Raw genomic sequence first — 19711 nt, 5'->3', positions numbered from 1 at the left:
TTAATAATTTTAATGAAAGGGGATTAGGGAGTGATGGTACTTTTTCAAATAAAATATTGAAAGCATGTCATTATCTCCCACTCCTACACGGTACAAGAAAACGCACTTCATTTTCACTCGGCTATGCAGTTCCTTTGGGTCCAGGCGCTCCTTTTTTGTATCTTCGGTGAACCACACACCGTAGAGGATATTAAAAGCTGTTGATGAATTACATTACACGCTTACTTCTATAGCAAAATGACGAGACCACACATCGGATTATTTGTCATTTCTCTGCCATCCATTAGGCTTGTTTGTTATTTTGACTGAAATGACCACACCAAGTCTGGTCATTTTAAAAAGTATGCAGTGGGTTAAAGGAAAGTCGCCCGAAGACGTGCAACACTACAGCACAACCGTCTGCAGTGCGTATGACTGGAAGCATTTCACACTTTCTGAACAATGAAGAAACATTCTGTTTAATGTAGCTAATTACTAAGCTGTCAGCTCCGTTTCTTTATACATTCCTTCGGTCTGCTCTCCTCTGCAGCTCCCCCTCCTCCTGCCCTCTCCCCCTGTATTTATATTTCAGGGTCACTAGCCAGGCCTCTCCACGCAAGGTTTCTTATACGCAGACCACCCCCCAGGACAGACAAGAGCAGCTTTCTCTCCGACAGTTGTGAAAACTTAACGAAAAACCTTCAGAATGACAGTTTACGTTTTTTCAGTATCAGCGGGCCTGTTTTCCTTAAAAAGGCATTTCATTTTTAACAAAGGGCCTAACATTTAAATGACCTCACACACGTACTAAGAAACCCACGCCACCCTTTCACTCAGACTATCAGCATTTCTCTATATATAAACTCATTTTATATATAATAGGGCTTCATAAATTTGGCTTAAGGCAAAGTGAGGAAAAGCATGAAAACAAATCAATACAGCTGAAAACAGAGTGCATTTAAAATGAAATGCTAAAAGGGCAAATTGTATATCAATATTTCAGCTGTTAAATATGACAGGACACCATCATGAAAAATTACAAATCTGCAGTTTGTTTTGGGTATTTAGTAATTTGTCTTGTATGTTTTTTTTTTTTCCTCTTCAAACTGGATTATGATAATAGACAAATGTTCTTCGCAGCTTCTCAAGTTCACGCACTACATTTCCTTTGTTCTTCTAGAAATATGTAAAAAAATAATAATAATCTGGCAGTCAAACACAAGTTAACAGGAAACTCTCCCTCCATAAATACAGTGCCAAGAACAGTAACACAGCACTGTTAAACTGACGTCCATTCTCTAGCGCTAACCAAAACAGTAGCACTTCAGCAAAGATCAGGAACATACTGCAAACGTGTAAATAACTATTAATGAACTCACGCTATTCTTTTAACATTCCACCTTACTGGATAATTCTCTCTCCCTCTCCCTCCCCCTCTCTCTCTCTCCTCCTCCACCCCCTCTCTCCCCCTCTCCCTCCATTTAAAATGTACAATCTGCTGCTTTGGAATCCAGTCTCTGCACACAATGAAAACAAATACTGTGCACAGCTGCCAGCCTCACATATTGTACGTGCTGGCTACTTGTCTGCAGTATACCTACTCAGAGAAGGAGCGGACCACTGTCAGATACTGAATTGGAGTCCAGCACAGGACTATTATAGAAGCCCTACACTAACAGCATGTTTGGTTGGTATGTTACAACTGAAACAACTCCTTTGGGAATGAAGTCAGTTGTGCCTTCTGTAAGAAATAATAAGAATTATGTGCGAGACCATATTTGCCCCCTTAGAAATCAAATCAAATACCATAAAAGGTGCTTTGAGAGTCACTTCCCATGTGTATCAGCAGTGCTGTCGCCACGAAATCCCACCAGAGAAACCTGTCTGTGCAAATAGTATGAGAAACCACAGCCACAGTTTACAATCACATTTAAGCCATTTACTGAGACCAACTAGGACAAATCATGCTATGATTTTGCCATCTGTGGCATGTGGTGGGCTCTCGCTCAGATTGTTGAAATGCCTGACAGTACCGGAATGTTTGTTGCGTTCAGGCATTAGATAAAAAAGGCTGGAGCGTCCATGCTTCCAAGAGATGACTCCACTTGGAAGCCCCGCCATGTTTAAAAAATCGGCAGTCATGCTATCTGAAGCTTCTGGAGACAATGACGCATCCGGATGGCTCAACGCTTGGGAGTCGAGAAAAAGAGTGTTGCTCGTCTGTGTCACTAGAGTTCAAATCCATGTTTTTGCCAGGCAGCCAGCGTTCAGATCTCTGCCCGAGGCTTTCACATGACCTGGATTGTCACTCTCCTTCTGTGTGAAGGGAGCTGACCCTCCGGGACCCAAATAAGCAAATCCAAACCAGGATCAAATTCGATTTTGTTGCTGGCTCTGAGGGAGGCATGGGAGAATCTTGAAGATTTCTCAAAAGAAAACAACAGGCATTATATTTCAAAGTCTGTTACTGTACTTGCGTAGAACATTTAGATCAATGTCATTTCCTCCCACAACGTGACGCCTTTGAACCTGCTCTGTCGTACAGAACTAGAATGATCTAAAAGAGTTGAAAGTTCCGTTCTTGTCTGGAAACAGGAAGCACGGACAATGGACAAGTACCAAGAATTTTCCAACTGAACTGAATCCTGCTAGGGAATACATAAAGAAACAATTTTGTTCTTAGAACCATGCAACATGGAAAGGAAAACTAGGTTTTGTCCGGAGCCTACATACTCTTCAAGAGCCTCCAAGTCCTTTGATTTGTAAGGTTAATCGTGTCTTAACAGCAAAGGCCTAAGGAATCAAAGCAAGCTGAATTTGTGACATTGATACCAATGATAACTGACCCGAAGACCACATTTCGACACGCTATCAAGAATGGATATTCTGCACAAGTGCAACAAGTGGATGGACTGGCCGGTGCAGTAAAGTGCTGCTGAAATGGTTCTGCTTGGTGTGCTGTGATACATCGTGCGATTACAAAAGAGAAAGCTGCAAGGCCGGCTTTACGAGCTCAACACAAGCTTCGCCTTCAGCAAATAAATCCACATCATCGGCACATTAATAGCACACAAATATTATAGATGGAAAGAAACCCTCTTTATCTTGGTTATATTATGCAGATAAGAGAAAAGAACTGTCTGTGCTTCTGGCTTTTTTGAAATAAATGCCCTGTTTTATTTATCTATTATGTAGCTTGAACAGCCACAAATCAATGGATTACATTTATTCTGAAGTACTGTACAGATAACAAGGCAAGGATATGTGCTTGGGGCGTTTTATTCAATCTTTTATGTATCCGTTATCAGTCAACATCAAGATTTATTTGTACTAAAATCATTATACACTTTTTTTTTTGTTGCAGTATACTAGAAAAGAGGGTTCTGTGATTATAATATCTTAATTCGTTGTTTTAGTTGTGTGTTTTTCCTCAGCTCTGAAATACCTCCAGCATCTTCTAGCCCTGAATCTGTCAGTGTGTCTCTGCGTCAAAGGTGAGGCCATGCGGAAGGAAGCTGCCTGTGGGAATCCTTTCCTAGCCAGACTGTCTGCTGAAAACAGAAGCAACAGAGAGCAAGCCCTCTCAGAGGGGCTGGGTGGGCCTGCATGGCGCCAGTCTGCCACCATGTCCTCACACCCTTACCAGCAGGTAAACCCCTAGTCGCTGCTGTCTCTGCTGAAGTAAAGGCAGTGGAGGTGGTGGTGGGAGGCTTTGCTCCTCAGCTCAGCCCAGCGCCTTCCTTCATGCCGAGTTTAGATGATGTCTTGTTGTTTTTTTTTATCTCCGCACCACAGCTCTCGTAGCTGTCTTCTTCCTGTAGCTGAATGCCTGGTTTGGCTTTTCAGTTACAGCTTCCAGTTTCTTCCATTTTGATTACTCCCTCAGTGCCCCCCCCCCCCCCCCCCCCCTGCTCACACAAGCTCCCCAGCATTGCCTGTTACAATCTCTATAGGGTTATATAAAGAAACAGTCCCTCTGCTGGAAGAACCTTCCTTCATGTTGGGTATGTGGGACCAACTAGTGATCTCAAATCCCCACAGCAATTATTTTATACAAACAAGCAGAATTTGATATGTTCTCCATCTACCTGGATGTATACAATATTCCTAATTATATATATATATATATATATATATATATATATATATATATATATATATATATATGTATATATATATATATATATATATATATATATATATATATATATATATAATATTGCTATATATTGCTGTAATAAGATTGAGGGTTTAAAATGGTGGCTGAAGCGTTTCCAGTTGTTTATCCCCAGCTTTCAGTCTTGACATATAAAAACATCTGCACATCTGGCCCATGATTCTGTTTCAGCCAGATTCTGTTTTGTACAGCAGCCTAATGCTCATGGAATCACCCTTTAATGCTATTCAAGCTCTACTGTAAACCTTTCAATGAAAATGTTAACAGCGTTGATTTTATCATGAGAACACTACACCTGAGCAGTAGAGCCACTGTTACAAACTCTGTAAACAGGATTTTACTTTGTGTACAATCACTTGGCGAACACCATCCCTGATGTATTTGCCTAATTTGCAAACAGGCCGCGTGTCATGTGGACCAAAGCTGTCCGACACAAATAACTAATGGCAGCCAATGCATACTGCGGCCCGCTCCAAGCCAGGATACAGTTGTTGTTTGCATTGTTGTGTTGTGAAGATGGCACAGCTGGTCTCCGCCTAGCCCCACCAGACAGCAGGCACACACACACGGCACCAATGTCTGAGGCTGCAGGGCTCCCCGGGGAACGCGGGGTAACACGCACACAGGGCTCCTGACTGCACCTGATTGGTTGGAGGTGACATCATGATTAATCACACAATGTTTCAATTCTCAGGATGGCTGCGCTGGGCCTAATGAACAGGGACGCTGCTTCCAGTGAGCCTAAGGGAGCATGGCTCTGTGTTTCTTTTGTCTTGGATGTGAATGTATTATTGCTTTTCAATCTACAAATATATACAAATTGTATTGTTTCTTGTATTATTATTATTATTATAATATTTGTTGTGAAATGCATATATACAACGGTAATTTTTTTTAAAAAATCATTGTTTTGAACTCCTGGTGTGAAAAATAATGGTTTTTCAGTTTCTTTTTTGTATGCCTATCTTATTTGTACTATTAAACGTCCATTCATTACAAAACACATAGTAGAGAGAGACTCATGCATTAACAGTGTAGGCCTTCTGTCACTGCCAGGCACTTCATACCAGCTTCCACACACCAGACAGACGCAGCACCCTCAGCATTACAGCCCCACCACATTTATGAACCCCTATTATGGTGTAAAATGAGTTTATAAAAAAAGAAATTGCTGACAGCCTAAGTGAAACGATAGCACGGGGTTCTTTAGTATGTGTGTGATGCCTTTGAGCGCAGTAAACTGGCAATAACAAGTCGCTCCTTACTGTAGCACTCAGTTGCTGGGTTACTGTGTGAATTAGACATTTCTCAGTCCACAGTTAAATTTAGTCAGATGCTGGAATCACATTTAGCAAATCCATTTCCAAACCTTGGCCCTACCCTGACCCTGAACTGTCTCAACAATACCGCTCACACCAGAAACAGCTACTCTGTGTTTTTCAATCCAGCTAACGAGCACCAAGGCATTTGTAATAAATCATGCACAAACCCCCCCCAAGAGTTGATTCTGCTGCATCCTCCTGACGCCCCCACAACCCAAAGGGCTCCTGGAAGAATACCCCTGCCTAGACATGCCTCACAACACTAATTGCAATATTTTTCTTTCCATGTCATTTACTCTCTTGTACGGCATGAATTGCTATGAACAATGCACAGAACAATGCCAGACCTGCCCAGGAACATTGCAGCAACCCCCCTATAGTTATGGTTGAGGATCTGCTTCATTGTAAACTCAGATTTCCACACATTAATATAAGGATACAACAACGCACCTCTGTGGTGTGTTTTCCATTGATGTGCAAAGAATAAACTGCCTCAGGTTTCTATGTTAAGGACTAAGACCTAAATAAAACCATGTGCCAATGAAGCCATTCCAGAGTCATGTTTCATACCTCTATAGGTTTGCTGCTCTAGCTACTTGAACAGCTTACATTTTTGTGATTACTGTCTGGAAAATCTTCCCCTCAGAATGTCAAAGCATACATTCTCAATCTGAAACTAGTAATGGACTATTCTCACAGATTCTCATTCCCCACACAATCCTATTGAGTTTCAATGACAATGCCTGCTCAAAACCTTCTTCAAACCCGAGGCTTGCATGTTTACACTCCTGCCTGCAAGCAAGCAAACAAGCAAACATTCTTCTCTCAATTCTGGTTGCTTGAAGAACCTCATCTTTTCTTTTTTTTTTCTCACCCAAAATATGTCTTCAGAATTTCTGCAAAGCCTGCTTTAAAATTTCCAAATTGAACTCTCAGTAAACAACGCTGTCAGTTGCTGTAAATCGAGAGCCTGCTATCCAGAGCTGACTGGTGAGCGACCTCTCGAACGAGGCACACACACAATCCAGCCCGTTTCTATGGGATGCGCAGCAGCAGCCCGAGCACACAGCCCTGAACTTCTCTTTCCTGAGTCAGGACTCTGTGAGTTTGCACACTGCACCAACACGCTCTAGAGTGTTCAACGCTTTACACTGAGGTGAACTGCACTGCATTCCCCCATCTTCCCCTCGCCAGAGTGACAAGGCATGTGCTGAGCTATGTGTATGCAAACCTGTCACGACAGTACACTTCAAAAACAGCTTTTCATTTCACTGATGTTAAAAGTAATGTTCCCTAAGGATATGCATGCTGCTGTAAAAAAAAAAATATGGTGAATACTGCAGACTTGCTGAAAGTATTTGAAACATTATTCCCTAACATTAGAGACAGGGGTACTCAAACATAGAGGAACTTTTCTGTTTAGGGGCCCCTCTTTTTGAGTAGGGACCTCAAAATTACCTTTATAAAAGTTTCCCATAGCCTCTCAACACAGCACCAAAAGAACACGTTTCTCTGCCCCAGTTTGAGAAGCGCCGCTGTAGATCATAAACAAGTATGAATATTGAAGTGAAATAATCACTCTGCCTCTAAACGAGACAGCCACCCCGGTTCATAATTACTTCACTCACTCGGTCAGCAGAACGCCTGTTCTAACTCCTTCCCAGCAACTCTGGTGTTTACTGTTTCTCATGCTTGTAAATGATTGTACAGATTTCAGGGGGCAGGTCAATGTATTTAAATTCTGATGGAGCCTGGCTTCAGTTATCTTGACTACCAATCCCTCCTGTAAGTTCTGTTTAATAACAGGGAGCTTGTTTCTTTTTTTGAGGCATATTGCTTGCCATCTGGCCCTGAAAAACAAGATAGATGAACAAATCAGAGCACTAGCTATCGATGAAAAGCAGAGCCTGCGTTGCCCCTGCGTGTGGCTGTGTGTGGCTGATTCAGTGGCTTTGTTTATACCAGCTGCCAATTCTGATTGATTATCTCAAGCAGATGAAGCCTGACAGACCCTACCACATACTTTAGATAATGTTACCCTTGTGGCTTATTTACAGTTAGTGCTTTGCAAAGCCAATCCACGCCTCCAACAGTTGGTCTAACGGCCTTTTTGTAAAAAAAATAAAATTAAAAATTAAAAAAACATACAAACCTGTAGCATGTCTGGAGCATTACTAAACGGTCTTCAGTGCACTGAAGATATTGAAAAAGGTTTCTAGTCGAAACGTCAGTCACTGAATTTAGACGAAAGAAGCCACCTGAAGCCAGCTCCTTTTCAACAGGGCAACTACAGTGATAACGTGCAGCTGCATATCTAACTATCTGTTTATTGTATTGATTATCTATACTGGCATACAGCTTTCAGGAATGCCTGACCCCTCCCAAGTGAACCGGACTTTCTTCTGACCCCGTCATGCTTTATCTATCTGCTTTAAATCAACAGATCATGAATTAAGACATGAAAATCCCTACAAACGTTAACTTTAAAATGCATGTCGATTTGACCCATTTTCTTTTTTTTTTAAGACATTTTTTTTACTGAAAGCTTTTTTCCGGAGCTGATCGAGAGCCGAATTCACATTCCCCCTTGACGATGGTACCCAATATTAAAACTCTTGAGGTGCATGTCATGTCATTCATATATCAAGCTTTAAATAACCGCCTTGTCCATGTCTTAATTAAGTGCAACAGCAGAATATATGATGATACTCGTGTTCCTTTTAAAATGTGTGAGACTGAGAGCTTTCCATTCAAGGGCATCCTGGTCTTTATTTAAGTTACAGCTCTTGGTAACCAGAATAAGACACCTGGATGGGGCGGGGGTAATGGTAGATGAGCCCTGTGCTGTCTTCTCTGGTATCCATGTGGGATATCTGGAACTTCCCTTCACTTATTCCAGCTGGCCAGCAATAAAGTGTCAATACAAACTGAATGCAGTGCCACTAAACAAAGGAGACGCGGTTTAAACAGATGCATGGATTCAAATAAAGACATAGCCTGACACCCTGGATAATGTCTGGATATACACATTTCGAAAATGACAATACTCTGACCCGCGCTCACCCCTCAGTCAATGACTTTTGATGGCACCACGAGCTCTCCATATTGGACATAATATCAATCACCCGTGGCTTGACATTTCTTTGTTATCCAATTGTAAACAGATGTTGCTTCTAAAGGGCAGTCCTTTATTGTTCAGGCTTTGTATAGGACCCTTATTGAAGTTTACTGTGGTACCTCATGCCATGGTGGTTAAGGGCAGTATTGATGTATAGCTTAGAAAAGCACTGTAAAGCGCAACATCATGTTTTAATCCAGTTTTAATTGAAAATTAAAAATTAGTCTCTTTGAGAGTTGTATCCTATAACAGTAGAATGTGCTGAAAGAAAGCTCTAGTGTCCTCTGGCAAACGTTTCGACTAGAACTCTTCCCCAGTGTTGTTATTACATAGCCTACATTTCACCTTACTCAGCACAAGCATGCACAAGAATAGAATAGATCTATGGCAAATACAAAAGTAAATGTTTGGGGTCCACTTTGGTGCCACAGGAGGCTTGTGAAGTGTGGATGATCAAAACTGCTTTAACTCCTTCCTTGTTCCTATCACCAAGCAGACAGGCTGAACTGCAGCACTTCCTGTAACCTCCAGAGTTTCCCCGCTCACGTTTCAAGTCACTGTTACATTTTGAGATCCAGCTCTACGCTGCCCTGCCAGAGCTGGCTATACTGCTAATCCACTTCATGTTAAACTCCTAGGGAACCAGACCTGTGGCCCTCAGTGCTCCCGAACACCATCACACCGCCATCTCTGACAAGGATAACATAATGAGTCACTGCTCAGATAAGACAGCATTTTTTGCTTCATCCTTCTGCTCAGAAGCAGATCGGTTGTTGCGAACACTGGAAATGAACTAAAGGAAGGCCCGTCACACTACAGTGAACCCTGCCTGAGTATTACCTGCTGCTACAGTGGTAGTGACATCCAATCCACGCTTTATTTTTAAGCAGGTTGCTCTCGTTTTCAAAAACTACAACCACCAAACATCCAACAGCGGCAGATGTTTCTCGCAACATTAACATGTTTTTTTAAAGAAGGGGTTAAAGACTAGAGTAAACCGCATGCATGTGGAGCACGGTTTTGTTTTTGAAACACGTTTTCCAGCAAGGAGGGACGTGGCGCTGAAATGACTTGGGAGTAAATGACCGAACAGGGAATTCAACAAAGCATCTAGGGACAATCTTTCTCTTCCAGACCGACAGTCAGGCCAGGCTGTCTCCCCTGTCTACCGCAAGATATATAATCGGGCAAAAATGCTGCTCGAGTGGTTTACTGCTGCTAAAAACGTTTCTACTTCATACTGAAGGCATAGGGTAAGTCATAATGATAAGAATGTCAAGATAACAAACGACTGTCCCAGTCCTTCACCGCACATAAATCTAGTTTCTCATCCACCCTTCTTTACATCCTGGCAACACTGAGCGCCAGGTCTACATTTTCATGTATTAATGCACCACAGCCCTTTTTATTCCAGTCCTTTTTATTTTTTTTTTCACTTATGCAAGACGCCAAACGTCAGAACAGACATAATATCATCTACTAAGGAAATTGCTCTGTAAAAAAGAGTGCTTCTTTCAAAACTCAAATGAATATTTTGAATATTCTTTCATTTTGAATTAGCTGGGGGGGGGGGGTTATGAAACAGCCCTGCAGATAAATAAGAGTGCAATTAAACAATATGCCAGGAAGACCACAGTCATTCTGCCTCACGTTTATCAGCAATGCTTGGTTGATCACCCGAGCAGCGCTATCAATGCTCTTTCCTCGGGATTGTCATTAGCAGATCAACACCCCTCTTACATACTGGAAACATGTCCTATTCTGTAAAACAATGCTCAGTAAAATATGAACGCTGCTTCTTTGACAAAGCAGATGTTCTTGCGATACCTCGTTTATGCCCTTTGGGTTGAATTCTTAGGAGGAAAGCTGACCCACATTTTAACATACAAAATGCAATCAGAAAATCCACGCCTTTCATTTAAAATGCTGCTCATAACTACCAGCACCGATATTATTATTATTATTATTATTATTATTATTATTATTATTATTATTATTATTATTAATAATAATAATAATAATACTGGATATTGCCAGTAAATAAAATTGCATAATGAATTGCACAGGATTTTACTGTCTGTTTTCCAATCTGATTTTGCTAACGCATCTGGCAACCGGACAGAAATGTTAGCGCCCGGTTCCAAATGCTAATTACCTTGCGAGGTTGCATATTTTAATCTTCCTCTGTATGTTTTACATAATAATCAACAATGAGCTTTGCAACAAAAGCATTCACAATACTACCGCCCTTCCCCCCGCAAGGCATCTCTTTCCATCCCTCTCTCCCTCTCTCTCTCTCTCTTCCTTTGTCTCCGTTTCTCTTACGACCTCGTTCTCCAGATTAAGGGCAGCGCCAGTAGGGTTGTTTTACTCTGCTCTCCGCTCACTGTTTAAACTGCTTAACCTCAATAATTCACATGCGGTCTCCAAAGTCCGAACCACACCACACATTCAATTCATGTGATTGATTTAGGAAACCTTGGTGGATCGGAGGCATTTTGAGAGAGTATTCTATTGGGATGGGAGTAAAGCTAAGTGTGGGTTTAAACCACTTTATGGATTTTCATTGTATTGATTAGTGATGTGAACACTTGATAACCAATAACCCACACATCTGGTCCCGTAAGATATGGGACTGCAGTAACAGCGAGAGCAAATCTGCCTCTAAAAATAGCAGGACAAAGACAACACAACCAGTTTCAAATGATCCTCTTTTTTATTTTCTCCACCTGAATATAAAATACAAAAGCAATCTTCTCCAGCCCTGCATGGCAAGGTTAAGACATGCTGATGTATTTGATGGTGTTTGCTGAGCAGACACTCTAAGATCAAGACGTACAACCGAAGAGCTGTCTCTCCTTGAAAAGACTGTTAATTGTTCACTGCTTACAAGGCGGCTATTGTAAGTGTTGTTCCAACCACACTCCTATGAGACTGTATTGCTATTTACAATGCAGTTAACTCATTTCTGGTGGCTTTCAATCTGAATATTAGCAAGCAGGCGGTAGAGGTAAGAGATGGGGATGGGCTTGCCTTGCTAAGGAAGGTCCTGTCTGATGCTCATCAGTGCCTTTGGAGATCCATGTAACACGGAACATTCCCAAACCGCCTGTCCCCACCACCACCCTAATTTCATATTTCATGAAACAATGAAAGCTGTCTTCAATACAAAATCTCATTTGGCAATTGACAGACACTTTGATATTTTTAACCATAGCCCCAAGCCCCTCAAACAAACAGCTTTGCTCGCAAATCATCAGACAATAGGAAAGGTTTTGCGATGTGAATGCGAATTAAGGCTCTTTTCCTTATTTTGACAAGGAACACAATTTCAGTTCTGTTTAAGTAAAAGCCAAAGTCTGTGCTAAGCTTTGTGAAACAACATAAGGTGTAGGGTAGAGGTTACCCAGCATACGGGCAGCACAGTTACGGAGTCTAGCCTATTCTGTGTAATGCATATTCTGGGACATTGCATCTAATGAGCTGATGGAGCTTTATGTGCTTCTGCATTTGGGGAGCCGCCTCAATTTGGAGGCGATATGCCCCAGGGAAATGTGATGGTGACGCAATTCATTATCAATATTACAGACTCCAGGGGGACTGCTTCCAGTAAGGCAGCAAGCAATAATAACCCAGAACTCGCTTACAAGGACTGGCAGCGGGTTTTTAGATTGCTGGGACTAAAAGCATATAACAGTAGTATTTAATCTGGTACCAAATCCAGCATATTAAGGAGATTTAGAAGATGCATTGAAAGAGTACTGTAGTTACTCAAGGAGAGGGCTGTTTCCGTCCGGCCTCGTTCATGAAAGAAACAAAGCACTCCAGTGGTTTCTGTTTACACAACAAATAATTTATGGGAAAGAACATTAAACACTGGATTCCGAGAATTCCTCTGTCTCTGCTGAAGCAATACAGTGCAATATGAAACAGAGCTGTGGTTCTGTTTTGGGGTTTGAATGAATGCAAGATTCCAGAAATATTCGTTCTGTAGCGCTGAACACGCAAACGTCAAGGAAACGCTCAACGTTGACGCTACCTTGAAGGTTTCTAGGCTATGTAAAACTGTAAGAGAGAAAGTTTTACAAGTTTCAAATAATCTCTCATGTTGTACTGGAACCTTGCTGGTCCCGACAGGACTAAAACAAAGACTTCTTACCCTGATAATCACGTTTCCAATTAACAAGTCCTCTTTGCCAATGGAAAGCAACATGTCCTAGCAGACATCAGGGAGTTTTATAGCAATCAGAAAACCGAGTAAGCTGTCCTTAGACGACACAGATTCAGCAGGCAAACACGAAAGGGCAGCTGCCGTCCCTATAAAATAATGCATTATACTAAGTTGGCAGGGTCATAAGAAACTCTATTGTCCTGCTAATAGCTAGCAGTTCCTTGTCCACGATTTGCTATAGCCAGTAATGAGCATCCTTGCTTTTTTTTTTCTGTGCACAAATATCTCCATTTGTATCATGTACAGCATGTGGCTGTGATTAGACTTTAAGATCCACCACTTTCTGTCATTTCTAATGGGTTCATACAGTGCACCAACCAAGCATTACAGCACATTCATACAAGACCTTAAATAAATGTGATCGCACACTGAAGATCTTACTCCATACATTGGGCTTGATACAGTAAAATACCCCCAAATGAATATAAAAAGCTATGGTTTTGATACTGGTATTCTAGTAGTCTTACACATCTGATACAGCACTTTATCACCAGAACAACTGGGCATCAAGTGAAATAATCCCATTACATCATAGAGGCTCAATATAGAGAAAACAAAACACCCCGTTTCTGTGTTAACACATTTGCAGACCTAACGAACACAAGAGGGTATTAAACACAGAGGCATGAGATAGCCTGCCACCACTGCCACGGATTACATCATAGAATCATAGAGCGATGAGTCACTGCCAGTTGGAGGCACAATAGAGAGCGTTGCTCCTCCTCCTCCTCCTCCTCCTCCTCCTCCTCCCTATAGAGAAGGGGGTGGGGCTCCTCCACACAAGACCAGGCCAAGTCTTCTTCATTCAGCAGCCTTCCGCTTCAATGGAAGAGACCCTTTTTTCGGGGGGGGGGGGGGGGGGGTGAGCTCCTTTCAGCACGACAATCACAGTTCCCTCCTTTTTATTTTCTCAAGCGCACTATGGGAGCGCTTTAAGAGGCTACACAATGCAAATAAGGCCTTCTGCCGTTCACAAAGGGATTAATATGCAAAGACAGCCCAACCAAAAAAAAAGAGCAAGCGATACAGCGATAAAGCATAACTCTTGAAAATAACGTTGCGGTTAAGTTTTTAAAACAAGCGCTGCAGAGTATCAGCAATCATTTTAACAAATAGGATAACAGCCCTCTGTGAACGATAACATCGTATCTGGTTTTCAAACGCACTCCAAACATCAGCGTTTTGGAAACAGGAATGATTGAAAAATAAAGCAGACTTGAAAAAATAAATAAAAATGTTGCAGTGCTATTTAAAAAAAAAAAAAAAAAAAGTTCAGACAGTGAAGTTTAAGCCATACGGAGCACACAGAGAAATGTGCTGCATTATAATTTCATAGTTGGCTATTGGCTTGTTTGTTGTGCATTATTAATGAACAACATTAAGCTTGCAAAATCCAAAGTGACTCATGCCAGAAAACACATATGCTACAACATTACAAGGAGGCTGTGATCATGCACCTCGTTTTAAACATGTGCATCCTTGTTCTTCAGACAACACGTTTCAATACAAGCCTCAGAGCTTGTATTAGCAACACTAAAGCCATCTGAAGGTGTCATCCAGCTCTTTCATTAGTAGAAACTGTAATGACTGTACCAGAAACGTCTTGCCTTGCTTTGTTAAACAGCTTTTAATTGTGCCAAAGACCCCCACTATCTTCAATTAGCCTTGCGTTAATTTTAAAGCCCCTGTATTATTATTTGTTTATTTAGCAGACGCCTTTATCCAAGGCGACTAGGGTGTGTGAACTATGCATCAGCTGCAGAGTCACTTACAACTACGTCTCACCCGAAAGACGGAGCACAAGGAGGTTAAGTGACTTGCTCAGGGTCACACAATAAGTCAGTGACTGAGGTGGGATTTTAACCGGGGACCTCCTAGTTACAAGCCCTTTTCTTTAACCACTGGACCACACAGCCTCAGTTATAAAAGCTAAACAATAACTCTGAAATACTTTCCAAAACAACAGCTCTGTCTGTCAGATTATGTTGTAAACTATAGCTAAGTTTGATAAGTAGGGGGCTGTGTGTATTTTCCATTCCAAGGAATTGTCCAGAGGTTCTCAATATTCAAGAGTACAGCATCTTCAGAGCTGGAGGGGAGTAAGACAGCCTGCCAGGGATTGAGCTATGTTTAATTAAGCAAGCAGTGGTTTTAAAATCATCATTGTTTTAATGCAACCTTACCCAAGACAGGTAGCAAGTGTTCAAGGAAAGCAATTCAGAGATACTTAAGATCAGCAAAGGCATGCCTTAAGTAAGACCTGGAAGTAAAGCACGCAATCCAGAATGTCAGTGTTACGCATCCTGTCTAAGACAGGGCATTACTTTACATCTGTTACCATTTAAACATTCTCTTTTAGCTTTCTTATCTATGCGACAAAGGTACTTAAATAGCATATACAAAGCCAGTAGAAACACATTAAGACCATGTTCTTTAGGAAGAGCACAAAGCTAAACATAAACAGCTATCTGACTTCACTAGCATTCCATTTCAATTAGTTCACTGAAGTACCTTTCAAAGTTAAAAAAAAAAAAAAAAACTCAACTCAATACACTAGAATCTTCTAGAACGTTCTAGAACATTCTTGAATTGTGCAGAGCGTAGAGTAACGCTTGCTTGTCTGTTTTTAGTAGTCTTCCAAGCTGGACTCATTTCTCCACTGTTTACAGTGTACTCAGAAGCCAATCAGAGAAAATGCCTCTTATCAGTAGAGATGATTGTTCTCCCCTGACCTTAACTGCACTCCAGTCCTGTGTGCTTTAATTAAAACGACACTGTCAGTCAGGAGTCAGTGTGCCGCCCCCTGCATCACCCTGCATCTGTTCTTCAGCTGAATCAGCTTGTCCCATCATAGCTACACTGCTATACATACATATACATATATATACTGATATCTTGCGTTTTGTTGCAGCATTACTATTTAGTCTTTCTTCGCTAGACATTCAAACACCCAAGTTAGTTTAAAAGCATATTATTAGCAAAAACCCATTCTTATAAATGTAGCTTCCTTCTCTAAAACTGCAGAAAAAAAACAGCATTTAGTACAAAAATGGTAGCTGAAAGATTTAAAAAACTAGTTCAAACAGCTGTAGGACTGCACTTTACAGTAAGTGCTATGCAGTTTGGCAGGACTAGAACACCTTACTTTAATAATACAGCTTGCTGAAAAGTCTGCACCCATGAGCTGTTTCAAGTTACTGCACTTTCACTAAACTGTACATATGTGGTCTCCACTACAAAAAACCTAGCTCCCTTTATCCTGTCTTCCACCCTACAGAAGTTCGGTTCTAGTTCTAGAATGTGCAGCTGTAAATGGTAAAATGAACACAGCTGTCTTGTGGAAAAAAAGACTGTTACCCAGAAAGGCCTTTCTGTGCTGGGGCATGTGGCCCACATGACATGTGCAAGCAAATGCCTTACCAAATACATATAACCAGATATATGAAAAACACAGAGAACAATGCAAAAATAAGTAGGCAATTTTGGGAGCGTTTTCTCTAGAACTGCTCCGTGTGAGAAAGTGACTGAGTTATGCAAATGAGAGAGAAAAAGCATGAAACTCCAGCCATTTGGCTAACTGTCACACACGCATCAAAAGGCATGCCTTCTAATGAACAGCTGCAACAGAGGCAGCCGTCCAAACCCTGAACTGGGAAAGTCACATTGCAATCAACAGCTCCTCTTTCTTCCAGGTCGCTAATAATAATACCGGTTACAGCAACACCTCACCGCGCAGGAATACAGCTCAGCAAACACGGTTAGTATAGCACTGTACTACTGTATCAAGTGCAGGAATGGCTATCAACGTTTGCTAAAGAAAAACAGAAAACTACATCTCTGGCTTCCCACTTCCCCGGCGTTGTAAACAAGCGAATGACTGTCAAACAAAGGGCTTAGCATCTTGTTTGCCCAGGTTTATGCTGTTAACTCCACTCTGTGAATGGCTCTCTCAACAAGATCTCTTTAAATTACAGAGCATGTGTCACAATGCGAGTGATGACATGCACACACACACACACACACGCACACACACACACACACACACACACGGTCTAGCAGGTCCAGGATTCTACACTGGGTTTGTTCTGCTATCTTTGAAGCACGACCACATTGATCCCTCATTCGAGATCCTCTGTAAGGCACTGCCTTGCTTTTGGTGGTTAATAATTTTTTTTTTTTTTTAAAAAGACTTATTCCAGGACAGTGCAGTCAGCCTGCTGATAAACAGCCAGCTCCCAGCTTACAATTCTGAGGCTTCCTATTGAGAAAGTAGCCATGCTAATTTAATAGAGGGGAGTTTTTAGCACTCCTGCTGGATGTGAAGATGGAAAGTTTCGTTGCACCTGCAGTATTAATTTATGCTAGTATGCATCCTTCTTGTTATGTTATGATCGACACAGGTCTATTTTTTGGCAAACGTCCACGCCCCCAACACTCGCTTGCCAGAAACTCTTGTTTCACTAACTAGCAGAAGCAGCAGTTTCTACTCCACCTACAGACCTTTCAACCCTACAGCACGGGTTCAAGCTCATACGCAAGCGCGTTGATAATAAACATGTACGTTTTTATACAGGTATGACGTAATACATATACATTACACAAACACGTATTTATACAGATAGTTATTAATAAAAAAAGACTTGATGCAGAAATTGCGTTATATGTATAATTTGCGTGCGAGGATAGCATTCACCGTGCTATGAAAACGACATGTTTTTGTTGTAATGCCAATATGCGATTTTTTTTTTTTTTTTTAATAAAAAAAAAAAAGCTTTTTTTTATGATTTTTCAAAATCCACATAAGCCTGCTTTTACAACCAGTGAAATACAGTAAGAGCCTACTTTAAAAGTTATAGTTAGGATCCTCTTAAAAGTCTGGGATTTAGAACGGTCCCTTGGAATAAAAGCTAACGGACTGATCCCGCCCAAGCTCGGCGCTCTCTGATTGGACAGCACTGTTTCATCGAGTGAGTGGTGCAGCAGATGGAAGCACTATTCTATTTTTTAACAAGAAAACAAAGGTATGCACTCTCTACTGCGCCGATATACGCCTTATATACACGATCTCTAGGCTGTGTATTTGATTTTTAATTTAATACATACATCAGTGTGTATGTTCACAATGATATCTACTGTAGCACATTTTAATTGCGTCCTCAACTATCATTTTCCATTAAGCCTGACTAATAACAGAGATTGCAAAACGCTTTTTTTTTTTTTAAATAAATACTGTACTTTAGCCGGCACAAAGGCTGGCTACCTGACAAATGAAATATCCAAATAAAAACGCACCTTTTAAATCGAGCATATATATATATATATATATATATATATATATATATATATATATAGATAGATAGATAGATAGATAGATAGATAGATAGATAGATAGATAGATAGATAGACAGATAGATAGATAGATACAAGATAAAGGCGTTTCAAATAAATGTGCCATTTGAATATAGTCGATCTATGAAAAACGAGTATACGATCCCTATCCAGACAGTGCGCGTATGCTGCCTAATATAATCGACTAGATTTGTTTTGGTTATAAAATAATTCATGAATATAAACTCACATCTACTGTGATTAGCTGTTCTTAATTTTGCAAAACCTAAAACATCATATCATTTCTATGTGTTTGTTTGTTTTGTTTTCAAGAAAGCAAATGATTATGAAGACTCTCATATATATTTAATTGCAGCCAAATCCTTCTTAACAGCGCATCTCTCGTTTGCAATCACTGCTTTTCTTTTTGCTCTGTTTGAAGTTGGAGCTTGTTTTACGGAGAAGAGCATCTACACACACACACACAAAAACACATCTTAATAAATAAGACTTCAAACGCATATGTGTGAAACTACAAAAAAAAAAGCAGAAACTGAGACTCAAAAGAGCGCTACTGAAGGTTTAGCATGGCAGAGATCCAGCAATGAGCAATGCAATGGTCTGTTCAAATGTGCTGACATTATTATATGAGATTAACGTTTTCAAGCATCCTTAGAATATATTCCCTGTACAACTGGATGGCTCCGGCTTGCAAAAAAAAAAGTCCGGGTCACATAAAACACAACGTAACACATAATTTGTAAACCGCGTTCTACTTGCAAATAAACACTAATAGACAATATTTAAAAAATAAAGAAAAAATCAGAATTCTTACCTGCAGTGCCAATGAGAAGCAATCCCCAGATGAGATCCCTGGTTTCAAGCATTGCAACCGTTAGATAAGTGATGTTTCTTGCCTTTAAAGGGTATTTTCCTGGAAGGATGTGTGCTGATGTATTTTTTATTCTTCAATTTGGATTTTTTTAAATATTTTTTGTAGGTTACTTCTAGCTAGGCTGCTTTGTCGATGCGCTCGCACGCTGCTCAGAGAATGAGTGACAAGAACCAGCCTCAGCACACGCAACGAGAATCAATCCGCCTTGGTAAAATCACTGCCTCTCACTCCAGGAGGTGCGGGGTATACCTCCACATGCTGGAGGACAAATAGTGCGCTGAGCTCTGTGGAGTTGAGCGGAGAGTTTGCCGCTCCACCGAAGAGGCGGTAGATGGTGCAATGTGAAAAAGTGGCCTGGATTTTTGTTAGAAAGCGGGATTAGGATTCAAAATCCAAACATGCTACTTAAAACACATTCACAAAAAAATGTGAATGTTACTGTACAATGTTTCAAGCAACAGTGTCTCAGTTTTTTTGGTTTAAAAAATATGAATTATTTTCTTTAATTGTAAAAAAAAAAAAAGAAAAAAAACATTCTGCAATGTACTGTACAGTTATTTATAGCATCAGTCACGTTTTATATACCTCTGCATTTGTTACATTTCAAAAAATTAAATACACGGTCATACATTAACATTGGTTCATTAAATTAATATAGTTT

General features: G+C 40.7%; 1 protein-coding gene across 13 annotated transcripts in view; it reads right to left on the bottom strand.

Annotated features, from left to right (window-relative positions):
- The window catches only part of LOC117397411 (neural cell adhesion molecule 1-like), a 157459-nt gene extending 138206 nt beyond the window's left edge, over positions 1 to 19253 (bottom strand). For 3 of the 13 annotated variants that reach the window (XR_009311076.1, XR_009311078.1, XR_009311077.1), the window contains exon 1: positions 18991 to 19253. Coding sequence is in view for 9 of the 13 variants with exons in the window: in XM_059009650.1 (XP_058865633.1) it covers positions 18991 to 19042 (52 nt within the window). In the remaining 4 variants the exon portion in view is untranslated. The remainder of the gene's footprint in view (positions 1 to 18990) is intronic. The other 10 variants (XR_009311079.1, XM_059009650.1, XM_059009649.1 and 7 more) reach the window with 6 other exon arrangements.
- Positions 19254 to 19711: the final 458 nt, after the last annotated feature.

This window comes from Acipenser ruthenus, chromosome 39 (genome assembly GCF_902713425.1).
Source record: "Acipenser ruthenus chromosome 39, fAciRut3.2 maternal haplotype, whole genome shotgun sequence".
Classification (NCBI taxonomy): Eukaryota; Metazoa; Chordata; class Actinopteri; order Acipenseriformes; family Acipenseridae; genus Acipenser; species Acipenser ruthenus.
Note: the sequence above shows the minus strand (reverse complement) of the source record. Positions and strands in the feature narration are given on the sequence as shown.